The sequence below is a fragment of the Salmo salar genome, chromosome ssa19 (assembly GCF_905237065.1).
Source record: "Salmo salar chromosome ssa19, Ssal_v3.1, whole genome shotgun sequence".
Lineage (NCBI taxonomy): Eukaryota > Metazoa > Chordata > Actinopteri > Salmoniformes > Salmonidae > Salmo > Salmo salar.
The window spans coordinates 15,830,668-15,854,549 of record NC_059460.1 but is presented as its reverse complement, the minus strand read 5'-3'; the positions used below and the strand labels follow the sequence as shown (position 1 = coordinate 15,854,549).

The 23,882-nt window shown below is 41.5% G+C and overlaps 1 protein-coding gene across 1 annotated transcript in view; it reads right to left on the bottom strand.

Annotated features, from left to right (window-relative positions):
* Window positions 1-23,207, bottom strand: part of cngb3.1 (cyclic nucleotide gated channel subunit beta 3, tandem duplicate 1) — a 46,266-nt gene extending 23,059 nt beyond the window's left edge. Inside the window, exons 1-5 of the mRNA XM_045702882.1 lie at window positions 23,079-23,207; window positions 20,133-20,211; window positions 18,373-18,502; window positions 6,181-6,341; window positions 5,581-5,892 (exon numbers count right to left, since the gene is read on the bottom strand). Of these exons, the coding sequence (XP_045558838.1) occupies window positions 5,581-5,892; window positions 6,181-6,341; window positions 18,373-18,502; window positions 20,133-20,211; window positions 23,079-23,207 (811 nt within the window). The remainder of the gene's footprint in view (window positions 1-5,580; window positions 5,893-6,180; window positions 6,342-18,372; window positions 18,503-20,132; window positions 20,212-23,078) is intronic.
* Window positions 23,208-23,882: the final 675 nt, after the last annotated feature.

The following is a 23,882-nucleotide window of genomic DNA, read 5'->3' as shown; positions in this document are numbered from 1 at the left end:
GCTGTAGTGTAGTGTTTAGCTGTCGTGTACAGCTGTAGAGTTGTGTAGCTGTAGTGAAGAGTGTAGCTGTAGTGCAGTGTGTGACTGTAGTGTGTAGCTGTAGTGTAGTGTGTAGCTGTAGTGTAGTGTGTAGCAGTAGTGTGTAGCTGTAGTGTAGTGTGTAGCTGTAGTGTAGTGTGTAGCTGTAGTGTTGTGTAGTGTGTAGCTAGTGTAGTGTGTAGCTGTAGTGTGTAACATTAGTGTAGTGTAAGTGTAGTGTGTAGCTGTAGTGTGTAAGTGTAGTGTGTAACTTTAGTGTAGTGTGTAGGTGTAATGTGTAGGTGTAGTGTGTAACTGTAGTGCAGTGTGTAGCTGTAGTGTAGTGTATAGGTGTAGTGTAGTGTGCAGCTGCAGCTGTAGTGTGTAACTGTTGTGCAGTGTGTAGCTGTAGTGTAGTGTATAGGTGTAGTGTAGTGTGCAGCTGCAGCTGTAGTGTGTAACTGTTGTGCAGTGTGTAAATGTAGTGCATTGTGTAACTGTAGTGAAGTGTGCAGCTGTAGTGTAGTGTATAGGTGTAGTGTAGTGTGCAGCTGCAGCTGTAGTGTGTAAATGTAGTGTAGTGTGTAACTGTAGTGTGTAACTGTAGTGCAGTGTGTAGCTGTAGTGAAGTGTGCAGCTGTAGTGTGTAACTGTAGTGTGTAACTGTAGTGTGTAGCTGTAGTGTGTAAGTGTAGTGTGTAACTTTAGTGTAGTGTGTAGGTGTAATGTGTAGGTGTAGTGTGTAACTGTAGTGCAGTGTGTAGCTGTAGTGTAGTGTATAGGTGTAGTGTAGTGTGCAGCTGCAGCTGTAGTGTGTAACTGTTGTGCAGTGTGTAAATGTAGTGCATTGTGTAACTGTAGTGAAGTGTGCGGCTGTAGTGTAGTGTATAGGTGTAGTGTAGTGTGCAGCTGCAGCTGTAGTGTGTAAATGTAGTGTAGTGTGTAACTGTAGTGTGTAACTGTAGTGCAGTGTGTAGCTGTAGTGAAGTGTGCAGCTGTAGTGTGTAACTGTAGTGTGTAACTGTAGGGTGCAGCTGCAGCTGTAGTGTGTAACTGTAGTGTGTAACTGTAGTGTAGTGTGTAACTGTAGTGTGTAACTGTAGTATAGTGTGTAGCTGTAGTGAAGTGTGTAGCTGTAGTGTGTAGCTGTAGTGCAGTGTGTAGCTGTAGTGCAGTGTGTAGCTGTCGTGTAGTGTGTAACTGTAGATGTAGTGTGTAACTGTAGTGTGTAACTTTAGCGTTAGTGTGTAGCTGTAGTGTGTAACTGTAGTGCAGTGTGTAGCTGTTGTGAAGTGTGTAACTGTAGTGTAGTGAGTAACTGTACAGTCGTGGCCAAAAGTTTTGAGAATGACACAAATATTAATTTCCACAAAGTTTGCTGCTTCAGTGTCTTTAGATATTTTTGTCAGATGTTACTATGGAATACTGAAGTATAATTACAAGCATTTCATGAGTGTCAAAGGCTTTTATTGACAATTACATGAAGTTGATGCAAAGAGTCAATATTTGCAGTGTTGACCCTTCTTTTTTAAGACCTCTGCAATCCTCCCTGGCATGCTGTCAATTAACTTGGAGCATGGAGTTTATCAGAATTTGTGGGTTTTTATTTGTGCAGCCGCCTCTTGAGGATTGACCACAAGTTCTCAATGGGATTAAGGTCTGGGGAGTTTCCTGGCCATGGACCCAAAATATCGATGTTTTGTTCCCTGAGCCACTTAGTTATCACTTTTGCCTTATGGCAAGGTGCTCCATCATGCTGGAAAAGGCATTGTTCGTCACCAAACTGTTCCTGGATGGTTGGGAGAAGTTGCTCTCGGAGGATGTGTTGGTACCATTTTTATTCATGGCTGTGTTCTTAGGTAAAATAGTGAGTGAGCCCACTCCCTTGGCTGAGAAGCTACCCCACACATGAATGGTCTCAGGATGCTTTACTGTTGGCATGACACAGGACTGATGGTAGCGCTCACCTTGTCTTCTCCGGACAAGCTTTTTTCCGGATGCCCCAAACTATCGGAAAGGGGATTCATCAGAGAAAATGACTTTACCCCAGTCCTCAGCAGTCCAATCCCTGTACCTTTTGCAGAATATCAGTCTGTCCCTGATGTTTTTCCTGGAGAGAAGTGCCCTTCTTGACACCAGGCCATCCTCCAAAAGTCTTCGCCTCACTGTGCGTGCAGATGAACTCACACCTGCCTGCTGCCATTCCTGAGCAAGCTCTGTACTGGTGGTGCCCCGATCCCGCAACTGAATCAACTTTAGGAGACGGTCCTGGCACTTGCTGGACTTTCTTGGGCGCCCTGAAGCCTTCTTCACAACAATTGAACCGCTCTCCTTGAAGTTCTTGATGATCCGATAAATGGTTGATTTTGGTGCAATCTTACTGGCAGCAATATCCTTGACTGTAAAGCCCTTTTTGTGCAAAGCAGTGATGACGGCACGTGTTTCCTTTCAGGTAACCATGGCAGATAGAGGAAGAACAATGATTCCAAGCACCACCCTCCTTTTGAAGCTTCCAGTCTGTTATTTGAACTCAATCAGCATGACAGAGCGATCTCCAGACTTGTCCTCGTCAACACTCACACCTGTGTTAACAAGAGAATCACTGACATGATGTCAGATGGTCCTTTTGTGGCAGGGCTGAAATGCAGTGGAAATATTTTGGGGGGATTCAGTTAATTTGCATGGCAAAGAGGGACTTTGCAATTAATCTGATCACTCTTCATAACATTCTGGAGTATATGCAAATTGCCATCATACAAACTGAGGCAGCAGACTGAAAATTAATATTTGTGTCATTCTCAAAACTTGTGGCCACGACTGTAGTGTGTAACTGTAGTGCAGTGTGTAGCTGTTGTGAAGTGTGTAGCTGTAGTGTGTAACTGTAGTGTAGTGAGTAACTGTAGTATGTAACTGTAGTGTAGTGTGTAACTGTAGTGTGTAACATTTAGCTATAGCGTGTAGCTGTAGTGTTGTGTGTAACTGTAGTGCAGTGTGTAGCTGTAGTGATGTGTGTAGCTGTAGTGTGTAACTGTAGCGTGTAGTTGTAGTGTAGTGTGTAGCTTTAGTGTGTAACTGTAGTCTATAGTTGTAGTAGTGTGTAGCTGTAGTGTGCAGCTGTAGTGTGTAGCTGTTGTGTAGTGTGTAGCTGTAGTGAGTAACTGTAGTGAAGTGTGCAGCTGTAGTGAAGTGTGTAGCTGTAGTGAAGTGTGTAGCTGTAGTCAAGTGTAGCTGAGATGTAGTGTGCAGCTGTAGTGTAGTGTGCAGCTGTAGTGAAGTGTGTAGCTGTAGTGAAGTGTAGCTGAGATGTAGTATGTGGCTGTAGTGTAGTGTGTAGCTGTAGTGAAGTGTGTAGCTGTAGTCAAGTGTAGCTGAGATGTAGTGTGCAGCTGTAGTGTAGTGTGTAGCTAACCTTACCGAAAAAACACATTAATTTCTGTGATAACATGTGAAATCAACATGTGATAACATGAAACTACACATGGGAAAACATAATCTCGTGAAATAAATGTGACTCCATGGGGATGCAAAATTTCAACAAAGTGAGAGTTTGATTTCCACGTCTGAAAGTTTTTGCATGTGAAAATGCTATTGCACATATGAGAGTTTGATTTTCACATCTGAAAGGTTTTCACATGTAAATGTTTTTCCCATGTGAAACTGCAAATGTTACATCTGAATCTGCAACGGTGAAAAGGTGATGCTAACATGTGAACTCTACAGTGTATTCGAAAAGTATTCTGACCCCATCACTTTTTTCAAATGTTGTTACGTTACAGCCTTGTTCTGAAATTGATTTAATTAGTTGTTCTCCTCATCAATCTACACACAATACCCCATAACGACAAAGAAAAAACAGGTTTTTCGAAATGTTTGCAAATATATAGAACAAAATCAACTGAAATACCTTATTTACATAAGTATTCAGACCCTTTGCTATAAGACCCTTTGCCACTGATCATCCTTGAGATGTTCCTACAACTTGATTGGAGTCCACCTGTGGTAAATTCATTTGATTGGACATGATTTGGAAAAGCACACATCTGTCTATATAAGGTCCCACAGTTGACAGTGCATGTCAGAGCAAAAATCAAGCCATGAGGTTGAAGGAATTGTCCATAGAGCTCCGAGACAGGATTGTGTCGAGGCACAGATCTGGGGAAGGGTACCAAAACCTTTCTGCAGCATTGAAGGTCCCCAAGAACACAGTGCCCTCTCTTATTCTTAAAGGGAAGAAGTTTGGAACCACCGAGAGTCTTCCTAGAGCTGGCTCCCAGCCAAACTGAGCAATCGGTGAAGAAGGGCTTTTGTCAGGGAGGTGACCAAGAACCTGATGGTCACTCTGACAGAGCTTGGGAGAACGTTTCAGAAAGACAACCATCTCTGCAGCACTCCACCAATCAGGCCTTTATGGTAGGGTTGCCAGATGGAAGCCACTCCTCAGTAAAAGGCACATGATCGTCCCCTTGGAGTTTGCCAAAAGGCACCTAAAGGACTCTCAGACCATGAGAAACAAGATTAAACTCTTTGGCCTGAATGCCAAGCGTCACGTCTGGAGGAAACCAGGCACCATCCCTACGGTGAATTATGATTTAACTATGATTTAACTCTTTGGCCTGAATGCCAAGTCTGGAGGAAACCTGGCACCATCCCTATTGGTCACCGCATGGTGGTGGCAGCATCATGCTGTGGGGATGTTTTTCAGCAGCAGGGACTGGGAGACTAGTCAGGATCGAGGGAAAGATGACGTAGCAATGTACAGAGAGATCCTTGATAAAACTTGCTCCAGAGCGCTCAAAACCTCAGACTGGGACGATGGTACACCTTCCAACAGGACAATGACTCTAAGCACACAGCCAAGACCACGCAGGAGTGGCTTTGGGACAAGTCTCTGAATGTCCTTGAGCGGCCCAGCCAGAACCCGGACGAACCTGATCTAACATCTCTGGAGAGACCTGAAAATAGCTGTGCAGCAACACTCCACATCCAATCTGACAGAGCTTGAGAGGATCTGCAGAGAAGAATAGGAAAACTCCCCAAATATAGGTGTGCCAAGCTTGTAACGTCATACCCAAGAAGACTCAAGGCTGTAATTGCTGCTTCAACAAAGTACTGAGTAAAGAGTCTAAATACTTATGTAAATGTGAGATTTAAATTTTTTATAAATTAGCAAAAATAAATTAAAAACTGTTTTTACTTTGTCATTATGGGGTATTGTGTGAAGATTGATGAGGGGGACAAAAACTATTTTATCCATTTTAGAATAAGGCTGTAACGTAACAAAATGTGGAAAAAGTCAAGGGGTCTGAATACCTTGTGAATGCACTGTAACTGTATTATGAAGCTGTTCATTTTTTGTCATTTAGCAAATGCACTTATCCAGAGCAATTAGGGATAAGTGCCTTGCTCAAAGGCATATCGAAAGATTTTTCACCTAGTCGGCTCGAAGATTCAAACCAGCGACCTTTCGGTTACTGGCCCAGCACTCTTCACCGCTAGCTGCCTACCTAGTGTGTAGCTGTAGTGTAGTGTGTAGGTGTACTGTAGTGTGTAACTGAGCGCTACCTGTGAATGGATCTATGGTGTTACCAAGCACTGTGTCCATGGCGTCTTCAACTGGTTGGAGCATAGTGTCAATGAAGGAAAAGCTGATCATGGGACAAATGGATGCATCTCTAGCTGCCTGCTCCTCCTCCTGCTTCTTTAGCCGCTCTGCCTCCTTCTTCTCCGCGTCCGCCTTCGCTTTCTCCTCCTTTTTCTTTGCCATCTCTACTGCCTTTATCGCGTCTGCTTCTGCTTTTTTTATTGCGTCCTCCTCTGCTTTTATCCTCTCTGCCTCCTTCTTCCTCAGGTAGTCTGGTTTCCTCAAGACCGGGGCTGTAGAAAACAAGCAGAAACCATTATGAATGATATGAGTGGTATGGAATAGCAGAGGAGTTTATAATTATATATAACATTTGGGCTTCATCATTGAGAATATCAGGCCTTCTAAATTCTAACATGGTCGATATGTATTGAAGTATAATATATTATACATACAGTATGATACATATACTGTTCCTTATTCGACAACTGGAAATTAATCAAAAATGAAAGTGATTGATTGATGACTGACTGACTGACTGACTGATTGACACAACATCTGTTTACGGTAGGTCCACTTACTGATAGGGGGGCTGATTTCAGGTGTGGTAGCATAGGGGTCAATGGCTCTCTCTTTGTAGGCATTTGTCCGGTCTCTTAACCGTTTGACAACTTCCCGGATTGTGTCATCTGCATACCTGCTGTACACAACCGGCGGAGGTGGAGGAGGGGGCTGCTCTTCACTGCATCAAGAGACAAGAGGACAAATTGTTTAACAGGGTTCTAATTAATTCAAATAATCAGAAGAAGAACATGATTTGTTTTCAAATAAAAGGAGGATGAATGTTATGGCATGTTCCTTAAATAGATATTGCATGTAAGGGCAGTCCGGACCGGGTGCTGAGATTTTTTTTTTGCACGCTACTGATTACATCAGTACAGTGGTGACTGGTCAAAAATTGAAAATATATATTTTTTGTTGCCTGTACTATATGTTATTTTGGCATTAATACGTGTCACATATCAGTTTGTAAACAATGCAAAAAAATATATATTGACTTAATAGAGTTACATTAGAAGTGCCCATCCAAGAAGGCGTCAAATCCAAGAATCCATATATACACACACATCTTTAAAATATATATATATTTTCCTTTATAACTTTCTAACCCTCCCACCCCTCCGCTAATTGGAGTAAACAAGTGAACAACATTTCTTAGGCTTCTACTTCCAGCTTATACATTCTATATACATTTTACAGGCACAGTCTATTATACAATAGTTATATTTTGTTTGTTTTTACTCCTGTCCGTTATCTAACCTCAACCTCTCCCATCTACAGTATTTCTTTCACAAAAGTTCTGAACCTATATATGTTTTACGGACACAGTATGTTTTACATTAGTTATCTTGTTGTTATTAGTTGTTATTATTCCCAACCTTCAGGTCCATTCAACCCCTCCCATCTATTTCATAACACCATCCATATTGCAGAGTTAGCTCCAGGTAAAGGTTGCAATTCTTCAGCTATTCCTGAACCTGCAACCAAAAATAAGCTACTGTACATATGGACAGTACCAAAACAAATGATCTAATGATTCTGTCTCTTCGCAGTAAAATCTGCAGAGCTGGGAAGGTTGTATCGCCCATATCTAACAATTTTTTGGTTGCAAGAATTTGGGATAATAATTTAAATAGAAAAATGTTACATTTTGAATCCGCCGTTGTTTTGAGTATAAGTTCATAAACCATGTGCCATGGAATCGGTACGTTGAAAATCTCTTCCTAAATATTTTGCCATCTATATCAAATGAGATTTTGTTTTACTACAATGTAAAAACAATTTAAACTGAGTCATGTTGGTTTAAAAAGCTGACTCTTCCAAATGAAAAATGGATCACTTTTGAAGGAAACCGGTACACTTTTTTATTTATCACAATTTTTCTTTAACCAATTATGGTGTTTAATGCGGGGCCGACAGACAGATTCCCTACCTTTCCCCCTTCCACTTTCCTCTTCCATTTTTGCAGTAATGCTGCAATTAGTTGGTTGTAATTTTGGGTAGAGCACACATTTCCATACATTTTTGTTAGCTGCATGTGTGACATAAATCTACCAGTCTTACAGTATTTATGATATAATTTACAAAGATTATACTTTTACATTTTTTTATTTTATCTATTAGTATGTTTGAGTTTAAACACAATATTTGTTGTATTATTTGTTCAGTTTTTTTCTAGTGAATTAAATTGAAATTGTAACCAACTTTCTATGGCTTGTTTTAAAAACAGTGATATTTGGGAGATTATTTCCTTTTCAAATAACTGAAAGTGGGAGGTTGTAATCTGAATAAAGGGGAAAAGGCCATTCTTGAACACAGGGTGAGACATTCTTATTCATTTGCTAGAGAACCAGTTTGGATTGAAGTATAACTTTTGTATGACTGAAGGCTTTGGTGAGAGGTCTAAAGCATTAATATTTAATAATGTCTGCCCTGTGAATTCATATTCATTGTATAAATAGGCCCGTTTAATTTTGTCTGGCTTGCCGTTCCAAATCAAATTGAATCTTTTTTCTCATATAATTTAAATAACTGTTCACTAGATGTAGGCAAGACCATGAGCAAATAGGTAAACTGGGATATGACTAAAGAGTTAATCAGGGTGATTTTTTCCATAAATACACTGATATTTTCCTTTCGATGGTTGCAAGATCTTGTCTATTTTTGCTAAGAAATAAATGAGATAATTTATTTATTTTGGGATATCTATACCGAGTATGTCCACATCACCATTAGACCATTTTGTTGGTCAACTACACTGTAATGTAAAAGTGGTATTTGGTTGCGATCCAATACGTAATATAGTATGCGTAATAATTAATTTGGTTGTAATCCAGAGAGGTTAGAAAAAGTATCTAGATCCTCTATGAGGCTGTGGAGGGATCCAAGTTGTAGATTTAAAAGAAAACATGAATCATCAGCGCACAATGATACCTTTGTTTTTAAGCCCTGGATTTCTAACCCCTTGATATTATTGTTGGATCTGATTTTAATAGCTAACATTTTGATGGCCATAATAATATGTCGATAGTGGACAACCTTGTTTTACTCTCTTTTTTTATATATACACTGCTCAAAAATATAAAGGGAACACTTAAACAACACAATGTAACTCCAAGTCAATCACACTTCTGTGAAATCAAACTGTCCACTTAGGAAGCAACACTGATTGACAATAAATTTCACATTCTGTTGTGCAAATGGAATAGACAACAGGTGGAAATTATAGGCAATTAGCAAGACACCCCCAATAAAGGAGTGGTTCTGCAGGTGGGGACCACAGACCACTTCTCAGTTCCTATGCTTCCTGGCTGATGTTTTGGTCACTTTTGAATGCTGGCGGTGCTTTCACTCTAGTGGTAGCATGAGACGGAGTCTACAACCCACACAAGTGGCTCAGGTAGTGCAGCTCATCCAGGATGGCACATCAATGCCAGCTGTGGCAAGAAGGTTTGCTGTGTCTGTCAGTGTAGTGTCCAGAGCATGGAGGCGCTCCCAGGAGACAGGCCAGTACATCAGGAGACGTGGAGGAGGCCGTAGGAGGGCAACAACCCAGCAGCTGGACCGCTACCTCCGCCTTTGTGCAAGGAGGAGCAGGAGAAGCACTGCCAGAGCCCTGCAAAATGACCTCCAGCAGCCCACAAATGTGCATGTGTCTGCTCAAACGGTCAGAAACAGACTCCATGAGGGTGGTATGAGGGCCCAACGTCCACAGGCGGGGGTTGTGCTTACAGCCCAACACCGTGCAGGACGTTTGGCATTTGCCAGAGAACACCAAGATTGGCACATTCGCCACCGGCGACCTGTGCTCTTCACAGATGAAAGCAGGTTCACACTGAGCACGTGACAGACGTGACAGAGTCTGGAGACGCCGTGGAGAACGTTCTGCTGCCTGCAACATCCTGCAGCATGACCGGTTTGGCGGTGGGTCAGTCATGGTGTGGGGTGGAATTTCTTTGGGGGGGTCGCACAGCCCTCCATGTGCTCGCCAGAGGTAGCCTGACTGCCATTAGGTACCGAGATGAGATCCTCAGACCCCTTGTGAGACTATATGCTGGTGCGGTTGGCCCTGGGTTCCTCTTAATGCAAGACAATGCTAGACCTCATGTGGCTGGAGTGTGTCCGCAGTTCCTGCAAGTGGAAGGCATTGATGATATGGACTGGCCTGCCCGTTCCCCAGACCTGAATCCAATTGAGCAGATCTGGGACATCATGTCTCGCTCCATCCATCAACGCCACGTTGCACCACAGACTGTCCAGGAGTTGTCGGATGCTTTAGTCCAGGTCTGGGAGGAGATCCCTCAGGAGACCATCCGCCACCTCATCAGGAGCATGCCCAGGCATTGTAGGGAGGTCATACAGGCACGTGGAGGCCACACACACTACTGAGCCTCATTTTGCCTTGTTTTAAGGACATTACATCAAAGTTGGATCAGCCTGTAGTGTGGTTTTCCACTTTCATTTTGAGTGTGACTCCAAATCCAGACCTCCATGGGTTGATAAATTGGATTTCCATTGACTATTTTTGTGTGATTTTGTTGTCAGCACATTCAACTATGTAAAGAAAAAAGTATTTAATAAGATTATTTCTTTCATTCAGATCTAGTATGTGTTGTTTAAGTGTTCCCTTTATTTATTTGAGCAGTATATATATACACACACTACCGTTCAAAAGTTTGGGGTCACTTAGAAATGTCCTTGTTTTTGAAAGAAAAGCTATTTTTTTGTCCATTAAAATAACATAAAATTGATCAGAAATACAGTGTAGACATTGTTAATGTTGTAAATGACTATAGTAGCTGGAAATGACACATTTTTAATGCAAAATCTACATAGGTGTACAGAGGCCCATTATCAGCAACCATCGCTCTTGTGTTCCAATGGCACGTTGTGTTAGCTAATTGAAGTTTATAATTTTAAAAGACCAAATTATCATTAGAAAACCCTTTTGCAATTATGTTAGCACAGCTGAAAACTGTTGTTCTGATTAAAGAAGCAATAAAAGTGGCCTTCTTTAGACTAGTTGTGTATCTGGAGCATCAGCATTTGTGGCTTCGATTGCAGGCTCAAAATCGTCAGTCTATTCTTGTTCTGAGAAATGAAGGCTATTCCATGTGAGAAATTGCCAAGAAACTGAAGATCTCATACAACGCTGTGTACTACTCCCTTCACAGAACAGTGCAAACTGGCTCTAAACAGAATAGAAAGAGGAGTGGGAGGCCCCGGTGCCAAACTGAGCAAGAGGACAAGTACATTAGAGTGTCTAGTTTGAGAAACAGACGCCTCACAAGTCCTCAACTGGCAGCTTCATTAAATAGTACACCAGTCTCAACATCAACAGTGAAGAGGCGACTCCGGGATGCTGGCCTTCTAGGCAGAGTTCCTCTGTCCAGTGTCTGTGTTCTTTTGCCCATCTTAATCTTTTCTTTTTATTGGCCAGTCAGATATGACCTTTTCTTTGCAACTCTGCCTAGAAGGCCAGCATCCCGGAGTCACTGACATTTCTAAGTGACCCAAAACTTTTGAACGGTAGTGTATATATACAGTGGCCTGTGATAGTATTCACCCCCTTGGCATTTTTCCTTACAACCTGGAATTAAAATTGATTTTGGGGGGTTTGTATCATTTGATTTACAAAACATGCCTACCACTTTGAAGATGCAAAATATTTTTGGCAAAACTGAAAACTAGAGCGTGCATAACTATTCACCCCCCCCCCACAGGCAATACTTTGTAGATCCACCTTTTGCAGCAATTACAGCTGCAAGTCTCTTGGGGTATGTCTCTATAAGCTTGGCTCCCGTACGGACTCGGGAGAGACGAAGGTTGAGAGCCGTGCATCTCCCGAAACACGACCCAGCCAAGCCGCACTGCTTCTTGACACAATGCCCGCTTAACCCGGAAGCCAATCGCAGCAATGTGTCGGAGGAAACACCGTACACCTGGCGACCGTGTAAGCGTGCATGCACCCGGCCCACCACAGGAGTCGCTAGAGTGCCATGGGACAAGGACATCCCGGCCGGCCAAACCCTCCCCTAAGCTAGACGACGCTGGGCCAATTATGCCCCGCCTCATGGGTCTCCCAGTCGCGGCCGGCTGTTTTACTCCTCGACAGTTTAAAACTTTCTGAGAAGTAGCCATTATTTACTTTTTTCCACCTAGGATTACTATACATGATTTTAACCCATTTTATACGAGATTCTCCAAAATTGAAATGTTCCAGGCATTTATATATAAACTCCAGTCATACTTTATCAAAAGCCTTTTCAAAGTCAGCTATGAATAACAGGCCTGGTTTCCCAGATTTTTCATAGTGTTCTATTGTTTCCAATACTTGTCCTTTATTTTCTCCAATGTATCATCTATGTAAAAAACATGTCTGATTAGAATGAATAATATCTGCCAATCCCTTTTAAATTCTATGCACTATACATTTTGCTAGAATTTTTTTCATCACAACACTGAAGTGTAACGGGCCTCCATTTTTTTATATTTACTGCTTATATCCTGTTTCAGTAATAATGAAATCAGACCATCTTTTTGAGTGTCCGATAATCTACAATTTACATAGGAGTGGTTAAAACATGCTCATACCAGTCCTCTGAGTATATCAAAAAGGTATGCCATCCAGCCCTGGAGTGTTCCCAGACTTAAAAGCTTTAATTGCATCAAGAAGTTCCTCCTCTGTAATTTGGCCTTCACATGAGTATTTCTGTACATCTGTTAATTTTACATTATTAATAGAAAGTAGCCACTCTTTGCCTTGATGACAGCTTTGCACACTCTTGCCATTCTCTCAACCAGCTTCATAAGGAATGCTTTTCCAACAGCCTTGAAGTCATTAGCCTAGGGGTTCACATACTTTTTCCAACCTACAATGTGAATGTTTAAATGATGTATTCAATATAGACAAGGGAAATACACTAATTTCTGTGTTATTAGTTTAAGCACAGTATGTTTGTCTATTGTTGTGACTTAGATGAAGATCAGATCAAATTTGATGACCAATTTATGCAGAAATCCAGGTAATTCCAAAGGGTTCACATACTTTTTCTTGCCACTGTATGCTGAGCACTTGCTGGCTGCTTTTCCTTCACTCTGCGGTCCAACTCATCCCAAACCATCTTAATTGGGTTGAGGTTGGGTTATTGTGGAGGCCAGGTCATCTGATGCAGCACTCCATCCCTCTCCTTTGTGGTCAAATAGCCCTTATATAGCCTGGAGGTGTGTTTGGGGTCATTGTCCTGTTGAAAAAACAAACGATAGTCCCACTAAACGCAAACCAGATGGGATGGCGTATCACTGCAGAATGCTGTGGTAGCCATGCTGGTTAAGTGTGTCTTGAATTGTAAATAAATCACCAACAGTGTCACCAGCAAAGTACCCTCATACCTCCCCCTCCATGCTTCACGGTGCTTCATCATCCATTCACCTACGCTGCGTCTCACAAAGACACGGTGGTTGAAACCAAAAATCTTAAATATGGACTCATCAGACCAAAGGACAGAGTTCCACCAGTCTAATGTCCCTTGCTCGTGTTTCTTGGCCAAAGCAAGTCTCTCCGTCTCGTGGTTGTGGTTTCTTTGCAGCAATTTGACCATGAAGGCCTGATTCACACAGTATCCTCTGAACAGTTTATGTTGAGATGTGTCTGTTACTTGAACTCTGCGAAGCATTTATTTGGGCTGCAATCTGAGGTGCAGTTAACTCTAATGAATGTATTCTCTGCAGCAGAGGTAACTCTGGGTCTTTCTTTCCTGTGGCGGTCCTCATGAGAGCCAGTTTCATCATAACGCTTGATGGTTTTTGTGACTGCACTTGAAGAAACTTTAAAAGTTCTTGACATTTTCCTGATTGACTGACCTTCGTTTTAAAGTAATGATGGACTGTCGTTTCTCTTTGCTTATTTCAGCTGTTCTTGCCATAATATTGACTTGTACTTTTACCAAATAGGGCTATCCTCTGTATACTACCCTTACCTAGCCACAACATAATTGATTGGCTCAGACGCATTAAGAAGGAAAGAAATTCCACAAATTAACTTTGAACAAGGCACACCTGTTAATTGAAATGCATTCCAGGTGACTACCTCATGAAGCTGGTTGAGAGAATGCCAAGAGTGTGCAAAGCTAGATGGTGCCGACAGAGATGGTCGCCTCGATTCAGGTCCTTAGGAAACTATGCACTAATTGTCATTACATTCAGCCGGGAAGAACTACTGGATATAAAAGCGATGTCATTTGACCAACATTATGACCAGGAATACGGCTTTCTCGAAGCAGATCCTTTGTTCAGACCTCCACCATGCACATGGGATCTTATCCCAGAGGCCGACCCAAAATAACGCTGTCGCCGCAGGAGAGGCAGACAGAGCGGCCTTCTGGTCAGACTTAGAAGGCGAGCACACCATCCACCGCTTCGGAGCATATTACTCGCCAATGTCCAATCTCTAGACAACAAGGTGGATGAAATTAGGGCACGAGTTGCCTTCTAGAGAGACATCAGAGATTGTAACATTCTCTGTTTTACGGAAACATGGCTCACTTGGGATATGTTGTCAGAGTCGGTTCAGCCACCCGGTTTCTTCACACATTGCGCCGACAGAAACAAACATCTCTCTGGTAAGAAGAAGGGCAGGGTGTATGCCTTATGATTAGCGACTCATGGTGTAATCATAACAACATACAGGAACTCAAGTCCTTTTGTTCACCTGACCCTAGGATTCCTTAAAATCAAATGCCGACTGCATTATATACCAAGAGAATTCTCTTCGATTATAGTCACAGCCGTGTATAATCCAAGTAAAAATTCCCTGTCTTAGGTCAGTTAGGATGATTTATTTCAGCTTTTATCTCTTTCATCACATTCCCAGTGGGCCAGAAGTTTACATACACTCAATTAGTATTTGGTAGCATTGCCTTTAAATTGTTTAACTTGGGTCAAACATTTCGTGTAGACTTCTACAAGCTTCCCACAAAAACTTGGGTGAATTTTGGCCCATTCCTCCTGGCAGAGCTGGTCTAACTGAGTCAGGTTTGTAGGCCTCCTTGCTGGCACACGCTTTTTCAGTTCTGGCCACAAATGTTCTATAGGATTGAGGTCAGGCCTTTGTGATGGCCACTCCAATACCATGACTTTGTTGTCCTTAAGCCATTTTGCCACAACTTTGGAAGTATGCTTGGGGTCATTGTCCATTTGGAAGACCCATTTGCGACCAAGTTTTAACTTCCTGACTGATGTGTTGAGATGTTGCTTTAATATATCCACATAATTTTCCTCTCTCATGATGCCATCTATTTTGTGAAGTGCACCAGTCCCTCCTGCAGCAAAGCACCCCCACAACATGATGCTGCCACCCCCGTGCTTCACGGTTGGGATGGTGTTCCTCGGCTTGCAAGCTTCCCCCTTTCTCCTCCAAACATAACGATGCTCATTACGGCCAAACAGTTCTATTTTTGTTTCATCAGACCAGAGGACATTTCTCCAAAAAGTAAGATCTTTGTCCCCATGTGCAGGTGTAAACCGTAGTCTGGCATTTTATGGCGGTTTTGGAGCAGTGGCTTCTTCCTTGCTGAGCGGCCTTTCAGGTTATGTCGATATAGGACTCGTTTTATTGTGGATAAAGATACTTTTTTTTACCTGTTTCCTCCAGCATCTTCACAAGGTCCTTTGCTGTTGTTCTGGAATTGATTTGCACATTTCGCACCAAAGTACGTTCATCTCTAGGAGACAGAACGCGTCTCCTTCTTGAGCGGTATGACGGCTGTGTGGTCCCATGGTGTTTATACTTGCATACTATTATTTGTACAGATGAACGTGGTACCTTCAGGCGTTTGGAAATTGCTACCAAGGATGAACCAGACTTGTGGAGATCTACAATATTTCTTCTGAGGTCTTGGCTGATTTCTTTTGATTGTCCCATGATGTCAAGCAAAGACGCACTGAGTTTGAAGGTAGGCCTTGAAATACATCTACAGGTACACCTCCAATTGATTCAAATTATGTCAATTAGCCAATCAGAAGCTTCTATAGCCATGACATAATTTTCTGGAATTTTTCAAGCTGTTTAAAGGCACAGTCAACTTAGTGTATGTAAACTTCTGACCTACTGGAATCTGATACAGTGAGTTATAAGTGAAATAATCTGTCTGTAAACAATTGTTGGAAAAATTACTTGTGTCATGCACAACGTTGATGTCCTAACCGACTTGCCAAAACTATAGTTTGTTGGCAAGACGTTTGTGGAGTGGATGAAAAACAAGTTTTAATGACTCCAACCTAAATGTATGTAAACTGTATTTATATCTACATATTCTTATTCATTTACATTTGTGTGTATAAGGTAGTTGTTGTGAATTTGTTCGATTACTTGTTAGATATTACTGCACAGTCGGAACTAGAAGCACAAGTTTTTCGCTGCACTTGCATTAACATCTGCTGACCACGTGTATGTGACCAATAAAATTTGATTTGATTTGCTTTGAGCTGTCATCAAGAAAAAGGGTGGATACTTTGAAGAATCTCAAATATAAAATATATTTTGATTTGTTTAACACTTTTTTGGTTACTACATGATTCCATATGTTTTATTTAATAGTTTTGATGTCTTCACTATTATTCGACAATGTAGAAAATAGTAAAAATAAAGAAGAACCCTGGAATGAATAGGTGTGTCCAAACTTTTGACTGGTACAGAATATATGATTTATTTTCCCACAGAAAACTTGGGGGGCCAAATAAAACCACCCCTGTGCCAAATTCAGTTGGGGAACCTGGCCCGACAGTATGGTATTAGTCAGGGCCTAGATTTGATCCTGGGTGTACAGAGCTGGATTGGCTACATTCAAATAACTCCTCGTAATCATTATGGTTGTGTTTACAAAGTCTGCCCAATTCTGATCTTTTGCAACTAATTGGTCTTTTGACCAATCAGATCTTTCGCCAATAATTCGGCAAAAGATCAGAATTGAGCTGCCTGTGTAAACGCAGTGGGACCACCATGTCTGTGTTGTCCATGGGGACCTATTGAGTCATACTCAGCACAGCAGCATTCCACCCACCTGCCATCTTAGTACTAGGAACAAATATAATCGCCGTCTCTCTCTCTCGTGCTCTCTCTCACTCTCTCCAGGCACACTGGAGGTAATCCTGGTGCTAGTGATTAGTTGGTTACACAGTAATTGCCAGGTGTGCCAGGAAACTAAGTATACTTTCCTTCTGTACTGTATATCCCTAATATATTCTGAGAAGATGCTGTATTTACACTGGACTGGTATTCACATTTTATCTGTCCCTTTTTAATTTACTGCAGTGGGCTAAATCAGGCTCACACATAATATTTATTGGTACTGTTAAACAATCTACTTTGAAACAAAAGTAAACACATCACATACATGGTTGTACCATGTCAGATATAGAATTGTAATGAATTCAATTTTGAGTTTGCATCCCAATATTACACTTTTATATACATCACAGAAGACTGAAAAATAACAAAACCGTTTGACATAGAAACAGCTGATTTTCAGCATATTCTTTGAAATACTGTTTATTAATTGTGAAATTATGAAATATATTATTGACATTCCACCCATGAGGCCACTGGAGGGCACTTTGGTCAGTCAAATCAAATCAAATAATTCCACTGCAGGAAAGAGCTACAATGGTTCTCGTTTCTCTGCACTGTCCTTAAGGATATTTCCCACTAGCATCTTATAAGAATTCTATACCAGATGAAGCATTTAAGAAAACACACACACACCTTAAGAGGTATGGAGCTTACTACTCTGTATAGCCAGAAATAGAAGCAGGTGGGATTTCCGTTCTGTTTTTACCTGGCTGTACCTCAACAAGGAAACAGGATTTCAGCACAAGTCACACACACTGTATGTGAAATCAGCCTTTACAGAAGCCAAATACAGAATACAAGTTCTCTCAATCAAGACCAGCGACTATTCCACTGTAAAACGTAGCCTACTTCCTTGAAGTCAGAAATTAGCTACAGTACAGAGAGAAAGCAAAGAAAACCTTTGCAAATAAAACTTACACGTGAACTACCGCCACCCATCCCCTGACCTCCTTAAGTCACAAATACCCATAATCCCATAATCTTATTCAGCTACTTTGGGAGTCACAAGCTGCAAGTCATTCTGTTGTGAGGAGGGAAAACATCAAGCCATCGCTAAGCAGCTGCCTGCAGACAAAATATAGGCCTACACCGCACTATTAGTCTATTTGTAATCTTGCTTATGTTGTCCTTAGTACTGTAAACATGTAGACTATTGTCTTCTCACAAGCCACAGACACAGCCACAGCAGTTGTGGGAAGAGACTAGTCTACATGTTACTGTGCTGTGTACAGACAACACATGTAGAAGCTTTTTACACATGTTGTATTCTGCAAATGTCAAATAAAATTAGACTGGATTTGATTTGTTTTAGCTACATGGAAAACACATAGATCTGTTTAACTAAACACTGAAGAGATTGAACAGAAAGCATTTGCTCTCTGGCTACCAGACTATTATTAACACATCTCATCTCGGTAGATGAACAGCCCCACTATGAACGCTCTCTCACTCCCCAGGTTCTCCCCTATCTCTTTAACAACTTTGTGATATCCTACTACCCCTGTTTGGCAGTTCCTGTGGAGTGTACTGGCTGAACTAATAGCCCATAGACAGTTTCACAGCCAGGTGTTATTCGTGTTCTTACCCTTCAGCCCCATCAGGGGGTTTGTCTCCTTCTGCAGGTGCAGGTGCTGGGGCAGTGGCCGGGGCTGGGGCAGGAGCTGCGGCAGGGGCTGGGGCTGGGGCAGGAGCTGGGGCTGGAGCTGGGGCAGGATCTATGGGTAGTGTACAAAAGATAATATGAGCAAGTGGATCAGTGTAGAACGTGAGTAGAGACTGAAACTTAAGACCATACACTGAGTATACCAAACATTAGGAACACCTTCCTATTATTGAGTTGCATCCCTTTTGCCCTCAGAACAGCCTTAGTGCATTGGGGCATGGACTCTACAAGGTGTCGAAAGTGTTCCACAGGGATGCTGGCCCATGTTGACTCCAATGCTTCCCAAAGTTGTGTCAAGTTGGCTGGATGTCCTATCGGGTGGTGGACCATTCTTGATACACACGGGAAACTGTTGAGCGTGAAAAACCCAGCAGCGTTGCAGTTCTTGACACACTCAAACTAGTGCGCCTGGCACCTACTATCATACCACGTTCAAAGGAATATAAATATTTTGTCTTTCCCATTCACCCTCTGAATGGCACACATACACAATCCATGTCTCAATTGTCTCGGGTTAAATATCCTTATTTAACCTGTCTCCTCCTCTTCATCTACACTGATTGAAGTGGATTTAACAAGTGACATCAATATGGGATCGTAGCTTCACCTGGATTCACCTGGGCAGTCTATGTCATGGAAAGAGCATGTTTTGTATACTCAATGTATATTACTTAGGGGAAAAACAGCATGACAACATCTGAAAGTAATGGAATTGCTTACTGCCATTACACACAAAAAGCTATCATAAATGAAGCATTTGTTGTTCTAGAATGCACTGAGTGTCAGTGTGTCTCTGAGATGTGGATTATAGTGAAAGAGAAAAGGTGCAGAGGGAGTGGACATGTGTTGTTTCTGCTGCTGATGTATAGGAACAGACAGATGGACTAGGGAGCAGGCTGTCATGTGTGTCCTACTTCCCAAACCAGCACTCATGTCTCAACAACACAACACAGGTAGACCAAACATTAGCTTATCTTTCACCTTAGCAATGAAATAGTTAACTGAAATGAAATGATATAATGGAATCAAATTGAGTTGTTACTAAATAAAATAATTGAATGATATGATGGAGTAAAATGTAGTAAGTAGTAAGTTACTATCTTTGAACGAGAGCCTGAGAGAAAGTGGGGATATTGAAAAATCAGGGAGCCAAAGCTTCACATGTCACAATCACTTTCGGAGTTTGGGCCTTGTTAAATCAAATTCAGAGGTCTGCCAGATTCCCAGTGTAAGAAAAAGTATTTTTGGAGTAATGTAATCAACAAACAATGTTTTGTTTGCAGTATACTCTGTTAGTTACACAAAAATGAACTCAACTAGATCCCAAATCAAACATACTTTTTTTGCCAGAAACCTTCAACTTCTGCTTTGTTTTTGTTCTTTACCTGAAACCCAGCACATTGTTATAGTATTGTTGGGTAAAATAAAGCAGAGATCACAGTTAACATATATCTCCTGGAGTTCCAGGAAATCCATAGACATGAGGATAGAATGAGACTTTGTTAATGTTGTGGCTGCAACATTTCTGGGTGAGGGCCAGAGGGTATGCCGCAGCCAAAACACTAACAATGAAAAGTCTTAATTCTGTCCCCTTGTGTTTGAGTATTATATGACACAAACTGAGCAAGTTCAATATCATATAGAAGCAAGAGAAAATGCTAGATGAAAACAAACAAACTTACCTGCTGGTTTAGCCTCCTCCTTCTTAGGTTCTTCCTCTTTCTTCTCCTCATCCTTTTTCTCTGCAGGCTTCTCCTCTTCCTGGGAAAACAACACTGTTACCTCACTGAAAACAATAGCCCATATTCACCAACAGACTTATTCACCAACAGACATTATTACCTGAAAAAGGCAAAAGGCAAAACTGATCCTAGATCAGCACTCCTACTCTTAGATATGGTCCAATGAGTCATGAAGACAGGTGCCCATTAGCACCAAAGTGACACAGTTTCTCTGGACCCCTGCAAGGTCAGAGTCCCCCACCCCCTCCGTAAAATATACAAAATATAGAATGCCTCAGCCAAACAGCCACTCACAAAGTTTAGATTAACGATCTTTTGACATGTCTCTGCGGCTGCCTATCGAATCGATGATAGGCTTTCTGTGGTGCCAGGGCATGTAACCTATAGCTTTGCTTTAGCTAATGGATAAATGTTTATTGGTAGAACTATTTGGTCGTTATTTTCTCATGTTAAGCCTAACATTTCACGAAGCAACAATAATATCATTACTTGTTCAGTAATTTAAAGTTGGAAATTCAAACATTGCAGATTGTCAAATTTATTTTCAATATGACAGCATACTTATCAGCGACCTATTGATTAAAAAATACCACTATCCTGTAGCCTACCTGAACCTGCATGACATGAGCCCTGCTCGCACTCTTTCCCAGCTTGGATAGAAAGTTGTTGTGCGTAAAACCAGTCTATTAACGCCAAGTAATACAGTTAGTCCACCCTCAAAACACTAGCTTACTATGGATTGTTTTATTATGCAGTGTAGCTACTATCTATAGCTATATACAGTATTTAGCTGCTATTTAGTTGCTATTTATAAACCTTTTATTAAAATTATACCTCAAATAGCCTAACAATGAGGAAAAAAGTAATCGGCTTTAGGATAAATTCAGCCACTATTTATTGTTGAACTCAGCAGGTTTTGTCTGGCTAATAGCCTACACAAAAGGGTAAATGAAATGAAATCCAGCTTGAGATACGTGTCTTTTGAGACATTGTACATTATATTGTCCCAGTGCTTCCTATACAACTAATCTCTTTCCATAACGTGTTGAGGCCTGCAATTAAGGAGAATTCGAGAGGCTCAATTAAAGAACTGCTGAATTTGAATCACCACTCCCTTCTGCCCAGTTTCCCTGATGTTGCTACGGCAATCAAACTATTTTTTAACCATCCCTGTAACTGTTTCTTCTGTGGAGAGATCATTTTCTAAATGAAAACTCATAAAGAACTAGCTAAGAAGCATTAGGCTCTTGGTCTGATATGTGCTCTTGAACACCTGAGTAAGCTCCACTCATTGCACTGGCGCCGTAGCCTTGTACCAAGGTATTTGTTCATGATATCCCCTTACCTTCAATCAGTTCAATTATTTATTTTTCAAGGCCTGAGGCTTTTTGACCAGTCACATTCTTGAAGCTCAAGAAACAAACACTTACCTTCCTAGTACATATGGAAATTAAAAATGTTTATTAATTACTTTTTGGAGGGTTACTGTCAAAATGATTTATTACAAAAAAATAGGCATTGATGACAGGCGCATGGGCCCCCAGAGTTCGTGGGCCTTTCCGCCTTGCGAGGTGTGCGGGGGTGTCTGGTACGTCAGTACTCATAAGTATGATGCTGTGGAAACAGTTAAGTGTATCACATCTCACATAATCAAACTATTATTTTTCGGAAAGCTTGGGTTCTTCATTCAATGCCCAAGATGCACTTGGAGGGAGGGTGTCAGAATCCATGTTGGAAATAAAGTGTATGAGAACTCATGGCTTGTAGACAGTACATCTGTCTAACTCCAAAGTGAGCATTTTCTTACTTTGGAGTCTATGATAGATTCATGGCTTTTGTCTTATTAACAAACATCTTAATCATATCCTAAGAAAAGGATGATCCAATAATTAATCAGTGAAAATCATCACGGTGTCTTTCATACATGAACTCCCTCCTCCTCTTCAATAACAAACACTTTGTATAAGAGTCTTTCCAGACTGAGAAGGCCAATTACTCAGGCCACTGACGGCCGAAACATTACAATTTGAACTTTAACTCGATAAATAATCAAGAATTTAATTGTGAGCAAGAGTCACACATATTCCTTCTAAACGCCATTATGATGTTTGGTTACACCTCATCTCATGTTGGTTGACAACTTCTTCTCCTCTCCAAAGGCCAATTACTCAGCCTGAAACCCAGGCTATAAGTGCTTCTCCACTTTAGTGCTATGCTATACTGTTGATAGGAGGTATTTTAGATAGCTTGGTTTCAATGCTTCAGAGTCCAGCCTGTTTCAACCTGAGGCTTTCTCTAATCCGACTGACTCAGCTGCCATGGTTTGCTGTCCAGTCCATCTCACCATCTCATGAGTCACTGCCCACTGTCCCCACATAGTGTCACAATCACTGAGAGATACTGTTGAATCTAACATTCATTTAGAACATGACATTTTGTCCACTTTAAAGGGGCAATCTGGGATTCAAACAATAGCAGACTGGATGCCCCGCCACTTTTTTGGTAAACAGCAAGCATTATTCAATATAAAGACAATATCGTTTCGAGCAATTTGTCATGGGATAAGGTTAATTAGTCAAACTGTATGTTGACTGTATATATGTCAACCATATTATATTACATCTTTAGGGCCATTTAATCCTGTGTACAGTTTAAGACATTCAGAAACAATCCTAAACAACATTTACATACATCAGTAACAGCCAGTCATTATACTAAAGTCCCACAATATCTATATAATCAGTGGTAATAATATAGGCAGTATTTATTGAACCGCTCAAAAAATGAATACGTTTCAACCCCTATGTCTAAGTATTCGTCCTGCCGGCAAACACTTTCAATGATATATCCTGCTGTAGTGTTTCGGAAAGAGAGGAGATGCCTTACCTTGGCTGGAGGTGCTGGGGCAGGAGCAGGAGCTGGTGCGGGGACAGGAGCCGTGGCAGGAGCAGCAGTGGCATCTGGCTTCGGAGGTGGCTCGGGCACCGAGAACAGTGCTTTGAACTTGCCAAACATGGTGGTTGTTTGGCTAGTGGGCAGTGTGGGCAACAGAGAACCCGGCGAGCCTATCCAGGGTTACAGATCTGATCCTTAGACTCTCTCCTCTGTCTAACCAACTGTCTAACCCTGAACGCCTGACAGTCGGAGCGACAGCCTGCCTCAGGTAATTAATCTCCAGTTCCATTAATTCCTTCATAGGAACTCCCCCTCTTCTCTTCACACTTCTCCACTCTTCCAATGGGACGGATCAACAAAGAGCAGCTATCACTGCCACCTATGGCTGCTTCACATCCCCAACACTCTTCCCGTGACGTTGGACTGTTTGGTAAATGTACTGTACTCAAAGGTGTTGAATGAGCAGCTATTCTACTGTAGGAGGCCATTTTGTTTCTTGTCCATGGCTGCAGCAATCTTGGCAGTAAGTTTGGATAATTGACAATTAATTCAAATCAATGAATTGATCAATCAGAGATGTCCAGGAGTTGATCAACAAACTTCAAATAGGTTTAACACCAGATTCGGGTATACGTCTTAATACACAATAGTAAAGTAGCAACAGAAGAATTGCACTGTGACTCTTAGGTAGGGGCTAAACTCAGCTATGTTAAAGTGAATATAGTATTTGGGTTATTCTTAGCTTCGCCGGCTACTGTGTGTTAAAGCTGGGGACAGATACAGAAAGGAGACCAC